Source organism: Pseudopipra pipra, chromosome 12 (assembly GCF_036250125.1).
Source record: "Pseudopipra pipra isolate bDixPip1 chromosome 12, bDixPip1.hap1, whole genome shotgun sequence".
Lineage (NCBI taxonomy): Eukaryota > Metazoa > Chordata > Aves > Passeriformes > Pipridae > Pseudopipra > Pseudopipra pipra.
In genome coordinates this window covers 9,068,619-9,090,731 of record NC_087560.1, presented here as the reverse complement: position 1 = coordinate 9,090,731, position 22,113 = coordinate 9,068,619, and the positions used below count along the sequence as shown (strand labels likewise).

Below are 22,113 nucleotides of genomic sequence, written 5' to 3'. Positions count from 1 at the left end.
ACTACATACATGTTCTCAATATGTAAAATACAATTTATTGTATTTAGGCTGTTCATAAGTATCAACACAACGTAGTATGTTTGAAACAAACATCTCGCCAATAAATACTATCTAAACATTAATATTAATCTTTTGATCAAATGTGTACAGTGTTTTGACTCAATATTGCACAGTGAGCTCTATATGACATTTCCATAGTGCATTCAGTTTGTTACAGGGATAGTTTGCCACAAATATTGCAAAGCATCAGAGTTGACTTTTCCAAGTGAAAACAGCTGAACTATTCCATTAGGGATGGAAGGCTGAGATAAATGTCAGTGTCCTAGGTTAATTGGTTATGGATTCACAGAACCTAATGTTTTCATAAATGAGGAGACTTTTGTTTCTTATATGATTTTTTTCTAAAAAAAAATCCACTTTCAAATAGAATGAGGATATTATCATCAAACTTATAACTCCAGTGATCAGTGAGCTTCTTTTCTCTTGTTTCAATCTAAATATGAATCATATATTTGATATTTTCAGAGCTGGATCTCACCACTTGCATTTCAAAGGCCAGACTGTGCAAGCCCCCAGCATTACTCCAGCCCTTTGCTCCCTGTATGCCTCTGCTCAAGTTAGACTCAGTACCTGTTGGTATGAGCAGAGCTGACACACTATAGTCTCAATAGTTTTCAATGTATAAATGCAGATATAATCTCACAATGGTTCTATAATTAATTCTCATATTTACCTGATTAAATCCTGATTCTACAGCATCAGCTCTGCAGGGGGTGGTGCTGTCAGTCTGTATGGCATTCCCATGCTCACACAGAGGGTTGGGTGCTGCCAGCAATGTGGCCAGCTGTCCTGCTTCCCTGAAACCCAGAGGTTCCTGGATCAGATGGGCTCATGTGCTCTGGTCAGCACGGTATAAAACATTGGCAGGACTGTGGCTCACAGCAGGTTTTCAACAACTCACTGTTATTGATTCTCAAGTCCAAAACTATGTCTGTGGCAGTGGGAGATGACTGTTAAAATTTAGAACTGTATGATTTGGTTTTTAAGGTTTGACCCACATTTGCATGAACTTAACACTGCTCTGACATTGCAGAAGGACCTTAAAATGGGATATACTGCCTTAATATACATTTAAGCTACATTGTCCTGCCAAAGTGGTATGAACTGCTCAAAATGCAAATAAGAATCATGATCGTAGAACGACTATGACTGACTCGGAAAAGATTTGACCATCGGTATAATGGTGCTTAATGCTTAGCATGTAGCATCCCTTAGTGCTTAGCATGTAGTATTTTTTTAATTAAAAGAAAATTCACTCACCAAGTGATACAATTAAAAATTTCTAAGAAACTACTGGTTAAGTATTACCTCATGATTACGTAAATCATGTTTATATCCCTCCTCTTTGCTGTTTATCAGTTTGTATATATTTAGATTCTTTATATTCAGGTAACAGAGATGAAATACTTATTTCTATCTAAAAAGATAGTAGAAAAAAAAGGGATTGAAAGAATTTCTTTTCTGTACAAAAAAATACATTTTTATGACAGCAGCCAGTACCTTCACAGTAGGTCCTTTGCTCCTCTATACCACCAAGGTTCAGTCATCCATAACACCATCATAAAGTATCAGAATTGTTTTTCTTTCCACTTTTCAACACTAAAATTCAATATGCTACTACGGAATGTTTCCAAAGCCTTATGCTACATCCTGATAAAATCAGGACTTTTTTTTTTTTTTTTTTACTTTAAAAAGAAACTCAGTTCATGCAAATAAATACACAATGTGCACTGAAATAGTCAATTCTATGATACAGGAGACTTTGCAGAAAAGTCCCTTTATAATTAACTAAACTAGTTCTAATAAAAGAATATTGTTTCAAAACAGAATTAAAACCATCTCGTTCTACTACAAGTTGATGTTTGCTAAGTGTTCAAGCAGACTATATTTTCTACCTAGTTGTTTTAATCTGTTGATTCAGTGTCACTCTTTTGTAATGCAGTGAATATTTGATTTTGAGGAACGGCTTCTTTATGCAGTTTTTGTAGTCCAGGGTTTCAGTCTTCATTTGATTCTGCAAGCAGGATCTCAGGTTAAGCCCAAATCTGTAGAAAGTTGAACAATCGTTTGTGACAATGACTCTTCTATCAAACTTAACAGTTCTGCTAGCACTTTGTGGGGATTTTTACTAGACTTTCCAGTTCATGCTTTACACCGTGTTTTTATACCCTCGTTAGGTCCTCTAGAGTTAGTTATCCTGTAACAACCCTTCCCCCTCACCCCCTTCTATCAAAGAAACAAAGAAGCACTCAAAGTGGGTGCTCCCAGCACTTACTCGGAGCGTGTGATCCCAGGAGCCTGAGCAGAACGCCGTCCCGTCGGGAGACACCCGCAAGGTGCTGACGCGATTTTCATGTCCAAACAGGATGGATACACGGGACCCTTTCAGCACATCCCAGACATTTATGGTGTAATCATTATAGCCTGCAAACAGCAGGCGACCTACAGAGCGAATGAGATTTTACACAGTGAGGTCTTAACGTGCCTTGACTGCAGCAAGAGCCTTCTGCAAGACATTCATCCCCCCGTGAGACACAACGCCGCTTTCCCGTGCCGCCCTCTGACCACTGCTCCCCCCAGACTAGCTGTGCTCCTGTGGGACAGCCCTGCCCCACCGCTGAGCTGTCCATACTAAATGCTGAAACAATTAAAATTAATGGGTTACAAACACAGCACATTTTACTTAAATCACACAGAATGTGTTCGGTCATTACAGATGGGAGATGACTCTTAATCGTGACAGACTGAAGAGCACTTCAACAGCTATTGCAGGGTCATAATACTTTGCTCAGTCTTTGCACAAGAAGTTAAATATAAGTGGTCGAATGATTAGTAGGCAATTTGGTAAGTGATTCATTGCTAACGGGTCGAGCTGGGGTGCTTGTGACCGTGACAGGGGCATTTGCCTCAGTCTCAGAGGGAGGGCAGTTCACCACCCACTCATCCCCCACCCAGGGTTACTGGGGAGCTCTGCATTTGTGCTGGGGCAGCAGAGAGAAGACCCGAGCTCATGGCTCAGGATCTGTGGTGAAAAGTGGTAATGTCTCTTTCTTCATGCCCCTCTAACATATTTTTACTATTAATCATTTACTCTCCTTTTAAAAACTATTTATGTAAGCGCGCTTAATAGTTTAGTTGCATTTCATGTTTCCTTTGAAATGTTTTTCATCATTATTGTGAAATTCTAGCCCAGCTGTAGTTAATGGTAAAATATTTCCTGCCTTCAGTAGGGCCAGGAAAATACTTTTCATCACTACAACGAAGCAGTAGCCAGCTAGGTTATTTAAAGAGTAATTATTTTTACAGAGGCAAAAAAAAAAAAAAAAAAGCTTCCATGCATTAAATGTTTCTTTTGGCACTTATTACTTTTGGTAACTTTTAATAACAAATGCTTTATCAAATTAAACTGAAAAATTTTTCAGTTCCCCTCAAAATCTCAACACTAAGTTAACCTCCAAAGTTCAAGTCTCACCACTGAGAGAGAAGTCCACACTGGATGCTCCAAAAATGATGCTCTCTTTGGAATAAATTGCTACTTCTCTGTCTGCACGAAGGTCATATAAACGACACTAGGATTAAAACAAAACCAACAAACATGCCTCAGTAAAGGCTGGAGGCACTGGCTAAAATATTTTGAAAAAATGGGAGTGGGAAGTGCAGCCTAACAGGCATCACAGGAAGTGGCTGCTTGGCTTCTTTCCTTCTGCTATTTCTGCCTGCTGTTACTGGGACTCCTTTAACAGGGATCTAAGCAACACAAGGCTGTTTTGTATAAACTCTGTGAAGAATTTGCTTTTTCAAACCACTTCTCTAAGCCTCCTGCCTGTCCTGCTCTAAAGAGATGCGTGGTGGGCTTTGGACCATGGCTGCCCACTGAAAGTCCCCACACCCTCTTGCTTCCTCTCTGTGGTTTCCTACATATTAGGGCATCCTGCTGCTGGGGAGGTGCATGGGGACACAGTCTCTGAGTCTGGGAGACAGAGGATCAAATCTCTAATCATTGTTGAGAACACGGACCACGAACTAACGAGGCTATAAACACACAGTGTAAAACGTGAACAGGAAAGTCAAAGATGGTAGCCCTTGCTCTGAGTAAGCTAGGATAGCAGTCCTTGCCCTTCTATGAGGCCTCTTTGTCTGAAAAACCTACAGGAAAGTAATTGAAGTGAAATAATGCATTTTTGTACAGATCTTTGGTTTTTATTTCTCATGGAAAATCCCAAATCACCTCTAACAAGCTATACTTCCTGTTTTTATCATTTGCCAGCAAACTTTGACTTGTTTAACATGGAAATCATGCATCAGACTTCACTGCCATGCAGAAAGGCAGTCTGTTAGCCCTGAAATCAAAACACACTTTTGAAACTATTTCAATTGAAACTCCTCCTCAATAAGTTAAGCTTAAGCAAATACTGGTCAGATGGCTTTGCTACTACTAAGAGTTTACTATTGAAAAATGGCTGGTATTCAAGCCTGCACATAAAGAAGAGGCTTTTTGATTCCAAGGCAGTGGGGAGCTGCCAGGTGTGTGAAGTCCAGGTCACTCAATGCTCCAAACTGATGAATAATTTCATCAGACTGCCCTGATGGGGAGTTGGGGGTCACTGCAGGTGACAGCACTGTCATGTGAGCACACCTTTATGGTTTACCTCCAGACAGCCAGGATTATCTGTTACTCAAAATCCCCAAGTATATAAATCAGGTCAAGGATACCAGTCTGTAACACTGAAAACACCAACCTCTTAATTTAAAGAATGAGGTATAAGGAAACTGCCAAAACTTCTGTCAGAAGTACAGAGGTGGAATTTCCCATTCTCCTGCTTAAGGCAGGGGTGTCAAGAATAGTTAAGAAAGAAAAACCCCATCAAATAAACTAGTAAGAGCCTGTGATACTGGGCATAAGAGCTTGTGATACAGGGCATAAAAAGAAAGTGCTCTCATCAGAATTTAATGATGGACAATTTCTCCCTATCACACTCTCAGCATCTCAAGAGCTCACAGTACCACATCCAAGTGTGCAGAGAGCTGGGCTCACCACAGATATTAATTTACAACTGCAGTTTTTAAGACCTAAAAGCAGGGTACACTGTCTCCAGAAGAGCCCTGGAAGGTCTCCACATCCAATGAAGATAAAAGGAATGTTTCTATTGAGTTTAGCTAGTATCGGAGCAGACTCAAAACATGCTCTGAGGGCAGAGTACTTTAGATAAAGTCTTCACTCTCACCCAACTCAGTGTGATGTTTGAATAAACAGAAGAAATAAGGTGCCAAGTGCTTCCCAAACATCTGCTCTCAAATTACACTTAACTGCCGGCTCAGTCCCTGCAGGGTTGTGGTGGGGGCAGAGCCTGGTCCCCCATGGGGACCCATCAGCTGCAGGGAGAGCCACCAGCCATATGCCTCACTCAGGGTGGAGGGCACCAGGTAAATGTCATTTTGCTTACATTGTGCTGACCCAATTTACCTGTCAATATATTCTGTGCCCCTCCTAGCACAGAATATCTAGATTGCTCATAGATAACTAGGGTCCATTAAGAACTACTGTGTGATCCAGAATGACCTGGATGCAGTGACTCACTGCAGTGAAGAGTGTTGGCAGTGAGTCAGACAGACAGGGAGGAGATGAATGTGATCAAGGCCACCCTGGGGCTGCAGAGCCAGCTGCCCACATCTGCCCTGCTCTGTGCTGAGCCCACAGCCCCTCTGCTTGCTGGGACAAGCTGCTTCTCCTGACACAAGCTTCAGCATTTCAGCTGGTTCCTCCCATGCTGTGACCAACAGTTACACAAAGTCAAATATCTTCCGGTAAGACAACTATTTTTGGTCATGAAACTTCAAACATAGAAAATCTGAAATGAATATTTGGACAGTACCTCATGTAGACAACTTTGCATAAGTGACCTACAGTGTTACTAGATTTTCCCTATAGCATACATAGTATTTAATATCTTATAGGAATTATTATTTCTGCAACTATGGTGTCACAGGCCCAGTTTAGTCACTAAAAGTCCTCTGTGGTTATGACCTAATCTTCTAGGAGAATCTGACTTGGGAAGTAACAGAATTTCCCTAAATTAGGTTGCTGAATTAACATACCGTGGCATCGTCTGAACCAGAGGCAAAGGCATCTCCACTTGGATAATATCTGTGCACAAGTAAAAGAAGACCAGAACACATTACATTACTTGGATGAGGTCAGACTTCAAAAATAGAACCAGAACATTGCTCAACATTGCAAATGTGTCCTCTCCCAGAAACAAACTGACCTGACACTGTTGATATCTGAATCGTGGGTTTCAAATGACTGGATGCACTGACCAGACCGCATGTCCCAAACCATGGCTTTCTTGTCACATCCCTAATAAGACAAAAAAAAGACAGCAAAAATCACTACAGTAGAGCAAATGGTGATATTCACCCCTCATGTACCTGACATTTGTCATCAAGCCCAGCTACTTTTAAAGGCTCTGAACATCACAGCTCTGAGGGGATTTAACCAGCAAAGCAGCCCCAGAGCTGCCTGCACTGGTACCCCCAGCTGGTGCAGTTGCAGGTAGAAGAAGAGGACATCATGAAGGCTGAAGCCTCAGGACAGTGGGGTGCAGATAGCACTGGGTTGTCTGCACAGGCAGCCCCACACTGACCAGCACTCACAGCCCTGCTTTGTTTATGCTGCTGCCCTGCCTGTGTCTGCAGCCCCACCATGCCACAGAGCTGCGTAACTCACTCTTTCCCTTACCACATAACATGCCCAATATAAAAGGTTCATACCCAGCATTCAAAGTTTTATAACTAATTCTTTTCACACACTGAAACAGAAAATTAAATAGGTGCATCTGGAGGGGCTCTTGTCCAGCCTCCTACCAGAGTTAACCCCTGTCAGGGCTCTGCACCCTCAGGCTTGATGGTGTGGTTGGGAGAGAAAAGCAGCATAGCAGCACTTCATCTCATCCCCAAGCTCTAATCTGCCCTTCCAAACTGTGCTTTGAAAAGATCATTTAACACTCAGTGCTCAGCACCCTGAATGCTTTGGGCAAGGGCCTCGCCCATCTTGTCTGCAATGTCCTTGGGGCAGGAACCATCTCATACCTGTAGGCTCATGCTCTCAGCAGCAGTGTCTCACTGCTGCCACAGACAGAGTGACAGGAAGAAGAACACAGTCTTTTCTTTTAAGAGTGACAGAAGATTTCAATAAATCTGCCCCTTCTGAGGGGCAGGCAGTGGGCAAGGCTCACCTCTGGGGGCTTGGCCCCTCAGGGGCTGTGTGGGAAGCACAGGGCAGACCAGGTGGCTGCTGCTTGTGCTGAGCCAGAGCGCCCTGCCTAGCAGACCATGCCACACATGTTGTTTATTTTAATCAAATATGATTGCTAATTAAACTAAACAGTCTCTTTACAATTCATATATTTCTCTCTTTTTTTTTTTAATTCAAATTCCGTTGTCAAAATGAAACCCCAATGTTTTTACTAATGATGTCATGATTTATGTTCCTTTGCACCAAATTGTGGTTTGGTTTAGTTTCGGGGAAACCAAACAGGATAGAGAATATTTTGGACTCAGCATATTTCCCTCTCAAGCCCCATCACAGTCCAAGCCCAGCCTTTCATATCACTTCCATGTGCACTGTTCTTACTGACCTCTCTGGGAGGTTGGGGACAAGACCAATCTGACAAGCTGGTTCTTTGACTCCTAAGGTTTTGAAGGAGAAACCAGCAACCACCTGCGGAGAGATGGGCCCCCTGAGTGATATCCAACTCAGCCCAAGGAGCAGAGCTCAGAGGGCACGGAGCACAACAGCCTGGGACACAGCCCTGAGCTCACCCAGGAGAGTTGGAATTTTGAGTTAAGTTGTTAAATGTAACATCACCCAGCCTCTATGCTGATGGACTGACATTGCTTATTCCAGCTCAGGGTTACTGTGCTGAAGAGGCACAACATACAGGGAGTCTCTCCATGCTGCCATACCTTCAGGTTGCACTGTTCTGCCTATACCTGCATTGACACGATGTAAGACAGATCTGAAGTGGTGTTTTACATCTGATGAATTGAGTGCCTATAAGCACAGACATACCCAAGCTGCTGTATCAACACCAGTATGACATATTCTCTTAGCAGTACCATAGCTGCTTGTGATTCTTTGCCCTATAATAAGCTGAGCTGTTCCCAGGGAGAATGAATCTATCCTTTCTGGGAAGCAAACTCGGTGACAGGAAAACCCGAGAGAAGTAATGCACTTGGATGGAATTAGCTTTCAGTCACGCTTCAGAGCAGCTGTGCTAGCAGCAGGCAAACTGGGCCAGTGTGCTGGACCCTGCTCCTGATGGGCCAGCCAAATCTGATAAAACAGCCATAACAGAAGAGATCCAGGTTTATTGTGCAGGGATGGGACCATGACTCCAAGCACCCCTAATCCATGTTCGGCACCCTCTGGCACAAGGGCCATTTCCATCATCAAGCACAGGATCAGCCCTGGGCCAGTGCTTGTGGGGCTCAGAAACCGGGTACCTTCAGCAAAGGTACTGGTAGCAACCTGCCTCCAGCAAGAGAGGTCTTCTCTCAGCTGCTGCCAGCTCTCACCTGCACACTCAGTCTCTAATGTGGGAAAGACCAGGATCACCTTGAAAAGGAGCAGAGCCTCATTTCACTCACCTTTATGCCTTGCCTGCCTCACTGCCAGGCTGTGTGCCAATGGCTCAGCTGCCTGGGAACAGCGATCCCTCGGCAGCACGACAAGACTTGGAAGATGCCCTGGGTACTTTCCCAGACCAGTCCAGTCCTGCAGTCCCAGTGAGGCTTGTGTGTTCCTCTGGGCCAGGACAGGGAGCGGGCAGTTTTTGACTGATAAAGGGGCTTTAAATGCCTCTGGTACCGCTGGAAGGCACAGAGGACTCAGCAACAGCTGAAGATGTGGCCACACCTCATGTCCCTGCTCCAACATGCATGAAGGTTTAGCCAGTGTCCAAGCTACCCCATGACTTCTGGGGAGTGGTTGAGGGACACAGTGACATGCACGTCATTTGCAGCCCCACTTTGATGCCCTGAGCACGACCTGATGCCTGTCACACCCCATCTCACTCCAGAGAGCTGGGCACAAGAAAGGAGCAATGTGTGGGAAGTCCTCTGCTGTTCCAGGCTCCAATCCACAGGGATTCACACCTCCTCTGTGGCAGGAGCCCACTGCTCTAACTCTGAGCCTTTCCCTTCCCTGGAGAGGCGTTGTTTTGATCTTGAGCTGGATTGCTTTGGTGTGGGGTGGAACTTGCTAAGTAAGCAGAACTGCAGTCAGACTGGCTGGGTGGGTTTGACCCCACTGTCAGGGGTTTAATTCGCTCCAGCTTGTAAAATGTGCTTGCAATGAGTGGATTGCACTGGGGCATCCAACATATACTCCAGCACTCACTCAGTAAGATCAGAAGCCTCCTGCTTTGCTGCCTTTTCATTTCCATATTCCTTAATTTTATATTATGAAAAGAAGCTCCTGCTTACCCCAGAGACAAATGTATTTCCTGTCTCAGAAGGGGCCAGGTCCAGGCACAGGACATCAGCTCCATGACCATGGAAACTCTGTAGAAGCTGCCCACTCTCAACATCCCATAGAGCACAAGTTCCATCTCCACTTGCTGTCAGGATCTATAGGATGTGAGAAGAATCACAATACAAAAATCAACAGTTACAAAGAAACAACTGACATTCCACACACAAACAAAAGGACAGCTTTAAGTTAATGAAATATCAAAGCCATAAATCCACTGTGAACCTAAGTACTTTTCATGGCTTTTAGTTTTAAGGAAAGAAGTTAAGAGTGGAAAGGAGAGCTGTATTGACACCACTATACCTACACAATGTTTCTACAATGGCCCCTTTTGTGCAGTGGGGTTTGCATAACTGATGGCACTAAGGACATGCTGGCATTTCCTTATTCTCCAAAAAGAAGGTAGAACCATACTGGTATTCCTGTCTGCCCCTGTATTTAACCCTATCCATATACAGGCTGCTGGAATTCAACCTAGGCAAAGGGAAGAATTGTTGGAGCTAAGTTTACCTGTTTAACTCTCTAATTTATTGTTTTTTTCTGCTTGAAATAGTCAGGTTAAACCCAATTAATTTGGCTTAAGACATGGATTTTCTGAAAGGGCTGTAAGCCTGTCTAGACAGTTGTTTGATAAGTCCATCAGCTCTCACTTGTCCAAAACCATTTGTGTGTGAAAGGGCTTGAACAGACACTGACCGAACACAGCCCACAGCTTCCCATCTGCTACAGCACTTGTAGAAAGCGCATGTGATCAGAGCTTGTTATTGTGACTAAATCCTGATGATGCTCAATTGTTCAAAATTTCCCCTTGGCACCCGAAGCTGTTATGCAATCACAAATTTCATAGGTTGACAGGGTTCCTGTGCACTGGCAAGGAAGGAGGCAAGGGTGAATGAAGGAGGGCTCTCGGTTTTGTACACAGGTTTTTCTCATGGTTGGTGAGGAAATTCAAGGGATCCCAGCGGGCAGTCAGAAGTTAAAAACAAAATACTCTTCAAGAAGAAAATGATCACGCAGTCACGAAGCCATTCACAGAGTTGCATAAAGGTTAAACACTAAACATGTTTGACAGATGCTCCAAAAACTCTTCCCATAAACAGAGGTCTGCAAAGCTGCAGAACAGACTGTTCTGAATCCTGCAGTAGAGAGACGCTAATGCTCTCAGATGATGATAGCAGAAGAAAGTCCTGACTTGTCTTTCTGGCCAGCTTTTGAGCCTGGATCAATGAACTTCTCTATTCTGAGAAATATTTGTACTTGGCTGACGAATGAAGCCTTTCAGCTCCGAGGATTTGCTCTTGCAATACTGTGTAAGAAAGACACGAGGGGAATAGGAGTAGCTAAAGGTGTAAGGGAAGGGTCTGTTGGCAACCCAGAGCTTCAGCTAATACTTAAAGAAAAAGGTTATGGACTCAACTTCAGGGTATTGCTATTGAAAACCAAACCAACTCTGAAAATCTAAAACCAGAAGGGAATTAACAATCTTTGCTGTTGGACTCTGGCTTGCTGCACTAGGGGCTCCTACAGCGCTGGATGGGGATCCTGCCTTGCCTGGCAGCAAGAGGCAGCACTTGCACAGGGCAAGGGACAGCAGGGACACAGCCCCTGCTCACTGGGAGCACAGGCACCGGGGTTGGGAACAGCAGCGAGGGGAGAGGGGCCATCTTCACCTCCTCCACCACCACGGGCGTCATCCTGCTTCTCAGCCCTGCCACACTGGAGCATGGCTGCCTGCCCTATGCAAAACACTTGAGATCCCAATTAACTGTTGCTATTAATACACATGGAGCATTGTCACGTGGGGAGCATTATCACACTGCAGAGCTGCAGATACCTAATTTAGGAAGCGAGGCTCCCTGGCTCTGCTCACTGAGGTGGGGGAGGCTCTCTCAAGCAAGACTGATTTGGGGCACTGAGAACAAGGTGCATGGGTCACCCAGCTCTGCACTTCTGCACTTGTCTTGGCCCAGGTGGGAACGTGATCAGGAGTAAGGGTGGGACCCCTTCTTTCAGCATCCACACAGCCTGAGAGTGGCTTTAATCAGTGATAAACCACCCCTAAATCTCCTCTCTTTCCCTTGCACTGCCAGATGCCCATGGGCACATCAACCCCTAAACTCCAACCCAGCCTTTCATTCCTTTGAGGGAAAACAGAGCTGTAGTTTAAGAAAGCAGTCAAGGCAGAGCAGCAGCCCTGACACCACCTAGCAGTGGGAGCTGGGGGAGCACTGGGCAGGGGGACACCTCCACCTCACACGAGAGCTGCTCCAGGACAGGGACCGTGTTCCCCCAGTGATGAAAACTGCTCTGCACATAGCTGGGAAAGCTCCTGCACCATGTGCTTGTTGCACTGTGCACCTTCAGAGTGCACAGTGAATAGTTCTAATTCTGAGGCCTTTGTGTAAGTGCAAAAAGATAAGAAATCTGGTATTCTCTAGGATCTCCTACATAACAGTGTCCTAATAGAAGCTTGGCCAACCCACTTGCTTGCATTTGTTTCAATGATAACATGCAGTGCCATAAATGATCATTTATAAGCCTAGCTATCATAAGAAAATTTCTTTTTAAAGACTTCAGAAAAATCTCTGAATCACTAAATATACAACACCTTAATCCACTGTGTATTATCTAACAATAGTTGTACATTACCTTCAATATCAATGCAGTTTGCTGTATTTAATATGAAGAAAAAATACCTTTCTTTTCTACTATGAAAAAATAAATTGCCATTTTTCTATCATAGGATTTAAGCACAATGCATTTAGGTATGGAGAAGAAAAGAGGAAACCGGTTTTATGTCTCATGAAAAACATTACACTTAATTTAGACTGCTCTAATTCAGCGGGGTTCCTACACAGTAAGGTCAGGGCTAAGCAAGTCTGAGCACTGGGTACCTCCACCACTTGTTTCCATGGCAATGGACTTAAATTAGCACCTCAGAGTCATTACAGAAACCAGAGAGCGACAAACAACAACATACTCTCGGGCTTCACATGTCCTGAAATAGAAGCAATGAGAGCTGATATTTCCTTCAGAAGAGCTCCAAATATCTGGAAGAAGGGAACACGATAATCCCTTTCCAGCAGCTCTGTTGACACCGAAAGCAATGAAAATGCTCCATTCTGCTGCAGAGCTGCACTGAGCAGAGCTCTAATTAAATTCAGAAATCAGAGAGGACAAGGGGATTATCCTGGCTCCTTTCATCATCTTCCGTGTTCCTGCAGAATGAGATCTTTGAGATATTCACTGCAGAGTGGCCTGGTCTCAGAAGATCTGCATTTAGTTCCTGGCTCTGCCATTGCCTCCCACTGTGGGCCTCTGTGCTCCACTCCACCGGCTGGAGACGGGGACAGCATCACTCCTTTCCCTCGAGGGAACACACCACTGCACGTACAGACAACAGGGATGCCCCTATGGGGCCAAATGTATTACTTGGTACAAATAAAAAATACTAAGAATGAAAGCAAAAGCAAAGTTGTCCGGATGTCCAGGACAAAGGAGGCAAACAACACAGTCTCTATCAGCTGGTGTAGTATGCACTCAACCTAGTCCTAAGCAAACTGTTTTTAACTATTTGCAATAGTCTGAGCCCCTGAAAGCACAAACTGGCACAGATCAGGTGAGCAGAGAACACACAGGTACCAGCGAGCTCCCTCTGCAGAAGCAACAGGCCTTTGCAGGGTGCAGCCTGGCCACGGGCTGTGAGGAGCATCTCCTTACAGCAGCTTTTGCAGTACCTTCACTGCCCCCGAGAGGGTCTTCCAGCAGCCCCTGCATGGAGCAGGATATGGTTCTGGGAGCAAGGAACATCATGTGCACCGTGTACGAGTGCAGCTCATGTTAGGTGGTGGTGAGCAGCGGGAAGGGAATGCGTTTACCTGCATGTCTGAGTTAGTGAAGCTGCAGGCAGACAAGTAGTTTGTGTGCATTGCAACCGATTTCTTCTTTGCAGCCATATTTTCATTTTTTTCAAATGTCAGAGGGTACACAGAACACTTGTTGTCCAGGCCACTGAAGAGAGTAATAATAGCAATAACAGAGAGAGGAGAACTGGTTAAAACTGCAACGACAAAAGGCGAGTGGTGATAAGAAGGAAACCACCTGTCAGTGCTGCGCTGCCAAACCCTTACAAGTACCGACTTCCCTGTATTGTGCTGTGTGGGATCTCCCTGTGCAGGGAAGCCCCAGCTGCCTCACCAGGCTGGCTGCTTTACAGAACTTGAACAGCTGCGCCTCAGTATTTTTTACCCTTACCGAGTTTATAAATGCCACTGAATGAAACCTCACGAAAGCATAAACTTGGAGGTGACAGCAGTCACCTCAGGGTTAATGTTTCACATACAGCCAAACTGCCATTTTTCTGCTGACATATGTCATTGCAAAGATCAGTATTTAAGCATAATTATTGATCTATCTTAATAAATTTGACCTAACTACAGAAGAGACGGTACAGCAAGTGGAGGGTGTGAAGACAGACCTTTTAGAAGAGTTTGGAAAAGAGGCAACAGAAGCACTGACGTCTGTAGCTGATGTGTCCCTCCTGGACAGTTCTACCAGTTAAGCTGTGTCAGATACAGGATTCATTTCTAAAGGCTCTGATCCTTTCCTCGAGCTGTGGTAGATCAGCCCTGCCCTGGTCCCTGGGATCCTGGCACACCAGCAGTTGCTGGTTCTGTGGCTTACATTACATGTACAGCACTTAACTGACAGCACAACAGAAATATAGAATTAGGTAGTGCAATAAATGCATATGTGTATTCCCTCTCTCCCTTACATATGTGAATACAGAGTTTTCTTGCCATTCTTCGAGTTTTAGACAAAAACCCAGTTTCCAGACTTGCTCTCCACACATGATTATGGAGTCTGCCTGTTTGTCTCAGTCTGCTGCTTTCTAGATTTTCAGGCCACACAGTGAAGTCTCCCTTTGTTCCTTTCTCTTGCCCCAAGCTTGCTTTGTCTGTCTGATCCACCCAGTCACTCTTAAAAAGATGCTTTGCCAACATTTCATGTCTTTGTTTTTTCCCCTGCGTGAACTCAATGTTGTCAAACTTGAGCCTTCCAAGAAAAACTTGTAGAAGATTATCAAGGATGGGGTTTCTTCTCCCCACCCCATCTTAGCAAGATCTATTCACATACTGGTAATTGTTAGTGATGAACCTCTACCTCATAGAAGAATGAGTGCAAAGTAAGAACAGGATTAAAACCTCTTTCCCTTAGAATATATATCCAACATAGACAACCACACTGGAACAGGGAAGTAACATGCATGCAGAATTCCTAACCCATGATATAAATGCTGAAAGAGGATTATTTTCCATGCTTACACAACAAATGTTATTGCACTGAAGTCAGTGGAGATAATGTGTACAAGCCATTATAGGAATAGAATCAGAGACACTGAGTGTAGTCCTTCCACCCACAATCGCAGCACGCAAACTCCTATCTGTCAGCTTCTGAAGGCACCAGGACAGCACAAAAAAAAATCAAACTTCTCTGTGTAAGCAGCTGTGGAAACTGGGAACTTACCCACAAGCAATGGCACATCCAGATGGGGCATATGCACATGCCATCACCCAGGTACAGGGCATCGTCACCGCGTGTTCCTGAAACACAGCATCTCTTTAGACTGCGATGTCACTGTTTCTCTAATCATTGCAAGGAAAACAGCATAGAGTAATAAGTTCAGTATTTCTGTAAGACATTCTTAGGGTCAGTGAAAGGTAGAGGTGTTTCCCCCAGCCATAACTCACACGTCAGGCTGGGACAACCCTTACTGCAGAGCTCAGCAGAGCAGCAGGAGGATGGCTAGTCCTTCTCTGACACTTTCCACCTTATTCATGAGCACCAAATTGATCACAGAGCATGCTTTATTTGGGTTGTTCAGGGTTGTAAAAAGTCCCCATTGCTGCACATGAAAAAGTGAGTTAAAGGCATGTAGTTTTTTCTCATCTGCGTGGCACACAGTGCCACAAGGCAGCCAGGCAGGGCTTGGAGGAGCAGCAGCACCATTTCACAGTGAATACCACAGCTGAAGGATCCCAGGTGATCACACAGGACATATGGTACAATGGTTACTCAGGAAGGACCTCTGTTTTGTTGGCTGGGCTTTGCCCAAGCCAGGAGCCCTCCCCTGTCAGCAAAGAGGCTGGATCAGAGTCTCACGATGGAGACCATGACAAACCCCAGTGCCCTGATAGGGACTTTGCCCAGAGACAGGTCAAGGCAGCTGACTTGCCCTCAGCTCCTTCTTTTTAGGTGCTGGTGGAGATCTGCATATTATCCCATCATCCCACTCTCCTGTGACACCTGTGGGCCCTTCATCTCATTCCACCGTCATTTGCCCTGGGCACAGAAATCTGAATTTTGCTGAAGTTTCACTTACCTTGTTGGTAGTGAAGGAATCCCACACGATCACCTTCCCATCCTAAAGGAAAGCACAGAGAGAGAGAAACTGAGGCCTTACAGAGACATGGCTGTAAGCCTGCTTCCCACTTTGGGGAAAGCACTGCTGCTCATTTCTATCCCCCAGTCTGTTATGGTCTGAAATTTTTGTCGCCATCTTAACAACAGCACAATGGTCACAGTGAAGCATCAAGGAGACACTCCTCAACAGTACCAGTTGTATCTACCACAAGAAAAGCATATCTCCTCCTCACCAAGATGACTCATGTTGGCTTAAAAGACCAATGTTTTTCCTGTTTTCTTCCCTCCCTTTTAGTGGGTTCGTGAGAACTCCTTTCACTTGCAGCACATGCCACAACCAGGACCATCCCTCAGGAACCTGCTACTAGTGAGCCCTCAATTGCCTCCTTTAAGCCACAATGTGTTTTTCCCAGCCTGTAACTACCACCTGCAAAGCTGGCCACCTCTCCCAAGTGATACCTGTCAGTGGCTCACTACAGGACCTTACAAATACAGAGGTGACCCGTATCACAAATCACTTAACTAGGTGGCAGCACTTATGGACATTGCACTGTTTATTCATCTTCCCTTTCCTTTCCCTTCCTGGTTTTCCCTTTACTTCTCACTACACTTATATAACCTTTTATTATCCATTAATACAATCTTCTAAATAGCCATCCTAAGAACCCTCTACAGAGAGCAACACAATCACTTTGGGTATGGCAGCTACACTTGTGCCAGCTACTTTGCCTTATGCACATAATATTGTTATCCTCCCTGTAAGCTAAATGTTTATTACTGAGCAACAACTGCTGCTGTACCTGGACTTATATAGTTCTTAAAACAGAGTAAAAAATGCATTTCAACCTGCCTGTTCAGCTTTCTGATCTACACACTAACATTGTAACTACTTTAAAAAAAGGTGACATTAGTTATTTAAAATTATTCTCTTTGCTGAGATCACCATGAATGGTAAAAACTCATAGTAACTGAAGGTGGCTTGCAATGCAGATTGCCTATTTTTATCCCTCAAGTGAGACCCCTGACAGATTTCATGTAGGTCAATGAACAGCTGTGAGATGCAACAAGCACACTGAGTGCCATACTGGGCTCAGGAAGAACCAGGGGATCTAGAAAGTAATTATCTCATTACCTCCTCCAGCTTAGGAGACTGGTCTTGAGCAGGTGTTAGGACTGTTTCTCAAAATGCCCAACTAAATGCAGTAATTTTGGCAGGATATTTGAGGCTTTCAAGGTCACATCAATCATACAGACTGCAGAAGAAATTTCTGTGCACAGAAATCTCTTAAAGAATCAGCATTTCTTTCCTTCCCTTTATTTTCTCTGAAGACATAATCTGAGAAATTTACTACATATTTCATCTGTAAAGAACGAGGAAATAAAAGTGGCCTTACATGAGTTCTGTTTTCTATTATAGTAGGGAATATGGGGAAACTCTGTGTATGACTGGACAAGAACATTTTAGGGTATTAGCTACAACAGGGGTAGCAATGATCAGAAGCTTAGATTTAAGCTTTCTGAACAAATACATTGCCAATAAACTTCTTTCAGGGCATCCTGAAAACATTTACACTATTCACAGGTATCATGTGCAAAGAGTGGCACACAGCACAGCCAGAAGATCTGTATACTGCCCAACAGCATACCTGGGAAGAGCTCACAATTCTTCTCTTGTCTTTGCACCAGTCCATACAGAGAACTTTATTTCCATGGCCCTTTAGGGTCCTCCTGGTCTTCATCACAAACTGGCCCAGCGCCTCCACACGCTCTGCCACCTGATGAACTGCAAACAGCTGGTGGTTAGAGAGCCCTGCATCAAAGCTCTGCCCTGGCAAATCTCTGTGTTCAGGAGTAATGCCCCTGGAGGAATTAATCCATGAAGTTCGAGTCCATGGTGCAAGGCAATGAACTCTGTTTCAGAGGTGGCAGGTGGTAAAACCAAGGTGGGCGGCATATGAACATATTTACCAGATAAAGATAAGGATGAATTCACCCAGGGCTTAAATTCCAGGGATGTAGCAGCTGAAGGCCTTGCAGACCATCACACCTAAGTATAACTGGAAAAGAGATTACCCCTTTGCCCCCTCCTACTGGGAAATCCTCAGGCCTGAAAGTGGACAGCCAGCCCCCAGTGCAACACATGCTTCAAAGTACTCAGCAGAAGTGAAGACCACTACTGGGTCTTAAAGGAAAAATCATACAGAAGAATGGGGTAGGCATCAAATCTCCAGAGTTTTAATGGTAAAACAGTTGTTCTGGGTGTGAGACTCCCAACTGCAGTTGGCTCTCAGCACTGTGTGGTGATGGAGTGTGATACAGGTATTAACTGCCCTTCTGGTGGCCAGGGGAGCCCCCAGGGCCAGGACACAGCTCTGAGTGAGCAGTAAGCTTGGCATTTGCTATAAGAGCACACTACCCAACTTTTCAACAGTATCTATAGACATCACGGACTTCATGGGATGTATCAGCTTTTTCTTTTACAATAGAGAGCTTTCCTGAGTAGCATCCTCTGATGGAGAAATCAGTTCCTTCACACCTCATTTAATAGCAGTACTTTCACCTGATATTCTTATAAAACAAAAAAAAATTGCATTTCCATTTGTGCCAATTGACTTTGACATAAAGCTGCACAGACATGCAGCAGACACAACTAAAAGGTATCTCATGTAACCCTGATGCCTCATGCTGAGGTTATCTGTACATGTCTGGGACAAAGTGTCATCTGAGGAAACCTATTTGCTTTGCTCCAGCATTTTCATCCAGCATGGAGCTGAGGAGGGCCATGATTATTTTGGCACCCTGTAGCAGCTCTTCACACAGAGCATGAGGGAGGGTAAGATTTACTTCAAGTCTCATAGCAGAGTAGGGGTCCTGAGGCAGGAGACTGGCACCAGAAACAAAAATTACTCTGTCTAGAGAAGAGCTAATAGGATCCAGCACCTCTCTGCGTTGTGTGTTTGTCCACACTGAAACCTAAGATGGTCCAGCTGCTGTTAGCAATGGGGGCAATGCCTGACTCAAGCCTTTCGAAATTAATGCTGAAGCTCACGTGCTTTAATGAGCTGGTGCAGGAAATCTTAAGCTTTTCACTGCCAAGCTGGACACTGAGGTACACATCCCCCATGTCAGGTGATGCTCTGGAGCTCCATTGCCACTTCACCCTTCATCACTTTTCTAGGGCTGCAAGAAAGCTCACGGGCTAGGAAGGGCTGTGACAGTGACAGAGCAGGCATCCTGAGCTTCGAGACCATTCCCTGGCACAGGCTCAGGGAAGCAATTTCTGCCTAAGGCAGAGACTGATTTCTAGTGGATTACCTTTCCAAGAGTTGTCTTTCAAAGCCACCAGCCCCACAGGCTGTGCCAGAATAATGTTCTCACCTGAAATCTCTGCTCAACCAGTCTCACAGAGCCCGGGGATGGGTGCTGTCCACCATTCCTGACAACTTGTCCATAGGTCAGAAGCCAATTTCTGAGAAAGTATCATATAAACCCACTGAGGAAAAGATACATTCTCCCTATCATTGCCCATAGAAACCTGCCAAATGATCCAATCAAAAGACATGAAAACACAGGACAGGAGGTTATTATGGCAGCTGGAAAGATGCTTGTGTCCAGAACATATCTGCAAAAACAAATGTGGCACAGACAATGAACAAAGCGTTTCCATTATGTCAACGCAGCTGAGACTCTGTGAAATTGTCTGGTTTAGCCTCACTGATTCTCTGAGGACGCTTATCTCCAACCACAGCCATAATAATCCTGCTCCCGCCCAGCACAGGTTCGAGAGTCAGATAATTATTTTTAAGCATTCTTCAATATTGTTCCAAGATAGTTGAAAATCATGCACTCAGACAAGTAGATCAGCTAAAGCCAGTAAGTAGCTTGAGTAGTTTTACAGAGGTCTAGATAAAACTGCCTATTTTTCTTAAAAATATTGTTTGGCCTGAACAGGAGGTGTGGACTTGATGCAGGTACTATTGGGTCTTTGATCTTTTCCGTGCAGGAAGTCAATTGGGTCTAATGATCTCTCTGGCCTTAAAAATTTATGGATTGCACAAACAGAACAAACTTTTCTCTATGCCTAAAATTTTAAGCTATAGCATTGAATCCTTAAAACTGCAAGACTGCAAATCAAATGTATGTTTGGCATTTCCTTTTTCTGTCCACATTTTTGAGAGCTGATGTTCCAAACCAGTTGAACAAATAAGGGCAATCCTATTTCAGCCAGCTGTTTGTTTTGGGAACCACACAGGGAAAGTCACAATCAAAAAAATGTGAAAGATACAATTTTAGATTAGGAAAAAAACAACAACCACCCAACCAAGCAAAACCCAGAAAAGATGCTTTATTCTGAAACTTACAAGCTCTGCAGAAATAGTACTTGGGAATATCTGAAGTGTAAAAAAGCTCTGATACAGAATTAATATAAAATATCATGAGGGAGCATTGCTCTACAGCAGCATAACACTTCTGTCTCAGAAATCCTGTCATGGCTATGCAAACATACCTTTCCAATGGAAGTTTACAGATTTCACATATGACAAAGGCATGAGTATCTTATGACTATCAATGGCACACAGAGTTATGGTATCACTGCAACCACAGTTAAAACTCTGTGTGAGCAAAAATGGGTTTAAGAATATTCTTAAGAGGTGTGTTAAACAGAGGCCCTGCTAGTTCTGATACAGAAAATATACTGTAGAAATATGGTGATTTATGGTAATGTTTCTGTAATGAGGCTATCTCCATTTGTTTAATAATTCAAATTAATAGGACATTCATATAACATATGATTGTCTCATTTGGACAAGAAATGCTCTATTTACTCCAGGAAAAAAAAAATAAAAAATTAACCCTTCCTGACCTTAAATTTACAAATGTTTGTCAGTCCCTCATTCTTAGAAAACATGAAGAACTAAATCATTGGATACAGGCTCAGATTCCTTTTCAATGTTTAGGACATCAAAACAGATAAAAAAAAGTTTTAATGACCCACTAATATTTCTAATAGAGTAAGGTGTGTGATTTCAGAGGAAAAAAGTAATTTATATGTTTTTTAAAAAACACACCCCAAAATGCCCCAAAACCATGTAATAGATTATATCATTGTAATTATAAAAATGAAATTATGAAAACGAAAGGATTTTTATCTGTCTGGACAGGTGAATTAATACCTACTTGAGGAGCTCCATAAAGTAAGGTTAGCTTATTTTTCTTGAACTTGGAGGGAGGGTGATAGTGGGAGGGCAGAGTTGAGGTCTGTCCATATAATTTCTGTCACGTTATCCCTGGATCTTGAAGCTGCAGCTGAGAACGGTGAGTTACAGCATTGACAGCTCCAGCACTGACTCACCCCGCACCTCTGAATCAGCACTGTATCCCTGCAAGTTGTTTCCCTGGGGGAAGGGGGGCAGAGGAGCCGGTTTTTGAAATGATGCTCCTTTTTAAGCCCGTCCACACCTTGGGTAAAATCCCGGACTCATCAAAGCAAATTCCTATCAACTCCCAGGCGGCTGGGGTTAATCTTTGCTCCTGACACCACATCGAGCGGCCGCAGACACATCCCGGGCTGCACCGAGGGTATTTCAGGGTCCCCGCCCCTCCCGGCCGCCCACCCCCGCCGGAGGCAGCGCAGCCCGGGCCGTGCCGCCGCGGTGCTCTGGGGATGCTGCGGGGTCCTGCCCGCCCCGGGGGGAGCGATGTCCCGGCGCTGGGGCCGCGCTCCCCGCCCGCTCCCGGCCAGGCCCGTCCCGCGGTGCGGCCCCGCGGCGGCCCCCGCGCCCCGCGCCCGGCCCCACTCACGCTCCACGTCGTGCAGCTTGGCCCGCTCCTCCTCCAGCTTCCCCTTCAGGCTCTCGGCCTCGCTCTTCAGCGATGCCAAGGTCTCGTTCTCGCGCAGCCCCTCGGTTGCCATCTTTGCGGAGGAAGCAGGGAGAGCGGGGATGAGAGCGGGAGGGAGGAGTTTGCCCGCCCGGCTCTCGGGGATGCTGCCGAGGCTCCTGCTGCCTCAGCAACGGCGCCGGAGCCGGCCCGGGCTCCCCCTCCCCTCCCCGCTGACGTCCAGGCCGGATGGGATGCTGCCCAGCCCCGAGCACGCA

The 22,113-nt window shown here is 44.8% G+C and overlaps 1 protein-coding gene across 1 annotated transcript; it reads right to left on the bottom strand.

Annotated features, from left to right (window-relative positions):
- Nucleotides 1–12: 12 nt before the first annotated feature.
- Nucleotides 13–22,058, bottom strand: GNB5 (G protein subunit beta 5). Its single transcript, XM_064668767.1, has 11 exons — nt 21,818–22,058; nt 17,662–17,798; nt 15,975–16,016; nt 15,119–15,195; nt 13,471–13,603; nt 9,547–9,690; nt 6,327–6,418; nt 6,157–6,205; nt 3,533–3,629; nt 2,336–2,502; nt 13–2,105 (listed from the first exon to the last, which is right to left on the bottom strand). Exons 1-11 carry the CDS (start codon nt 21,927–21,929, stop codon nt 2,094–2,096), a joined length of 1,062 nt encoding a protein of 353 aa, XP_064524837.1. The 5' UTR covers nt 21,930–22,058; the 3' UTR covers nt 13–2,093.
- Nucleotides 22,059–22,113: the final 55 nt, after the last annotated feature.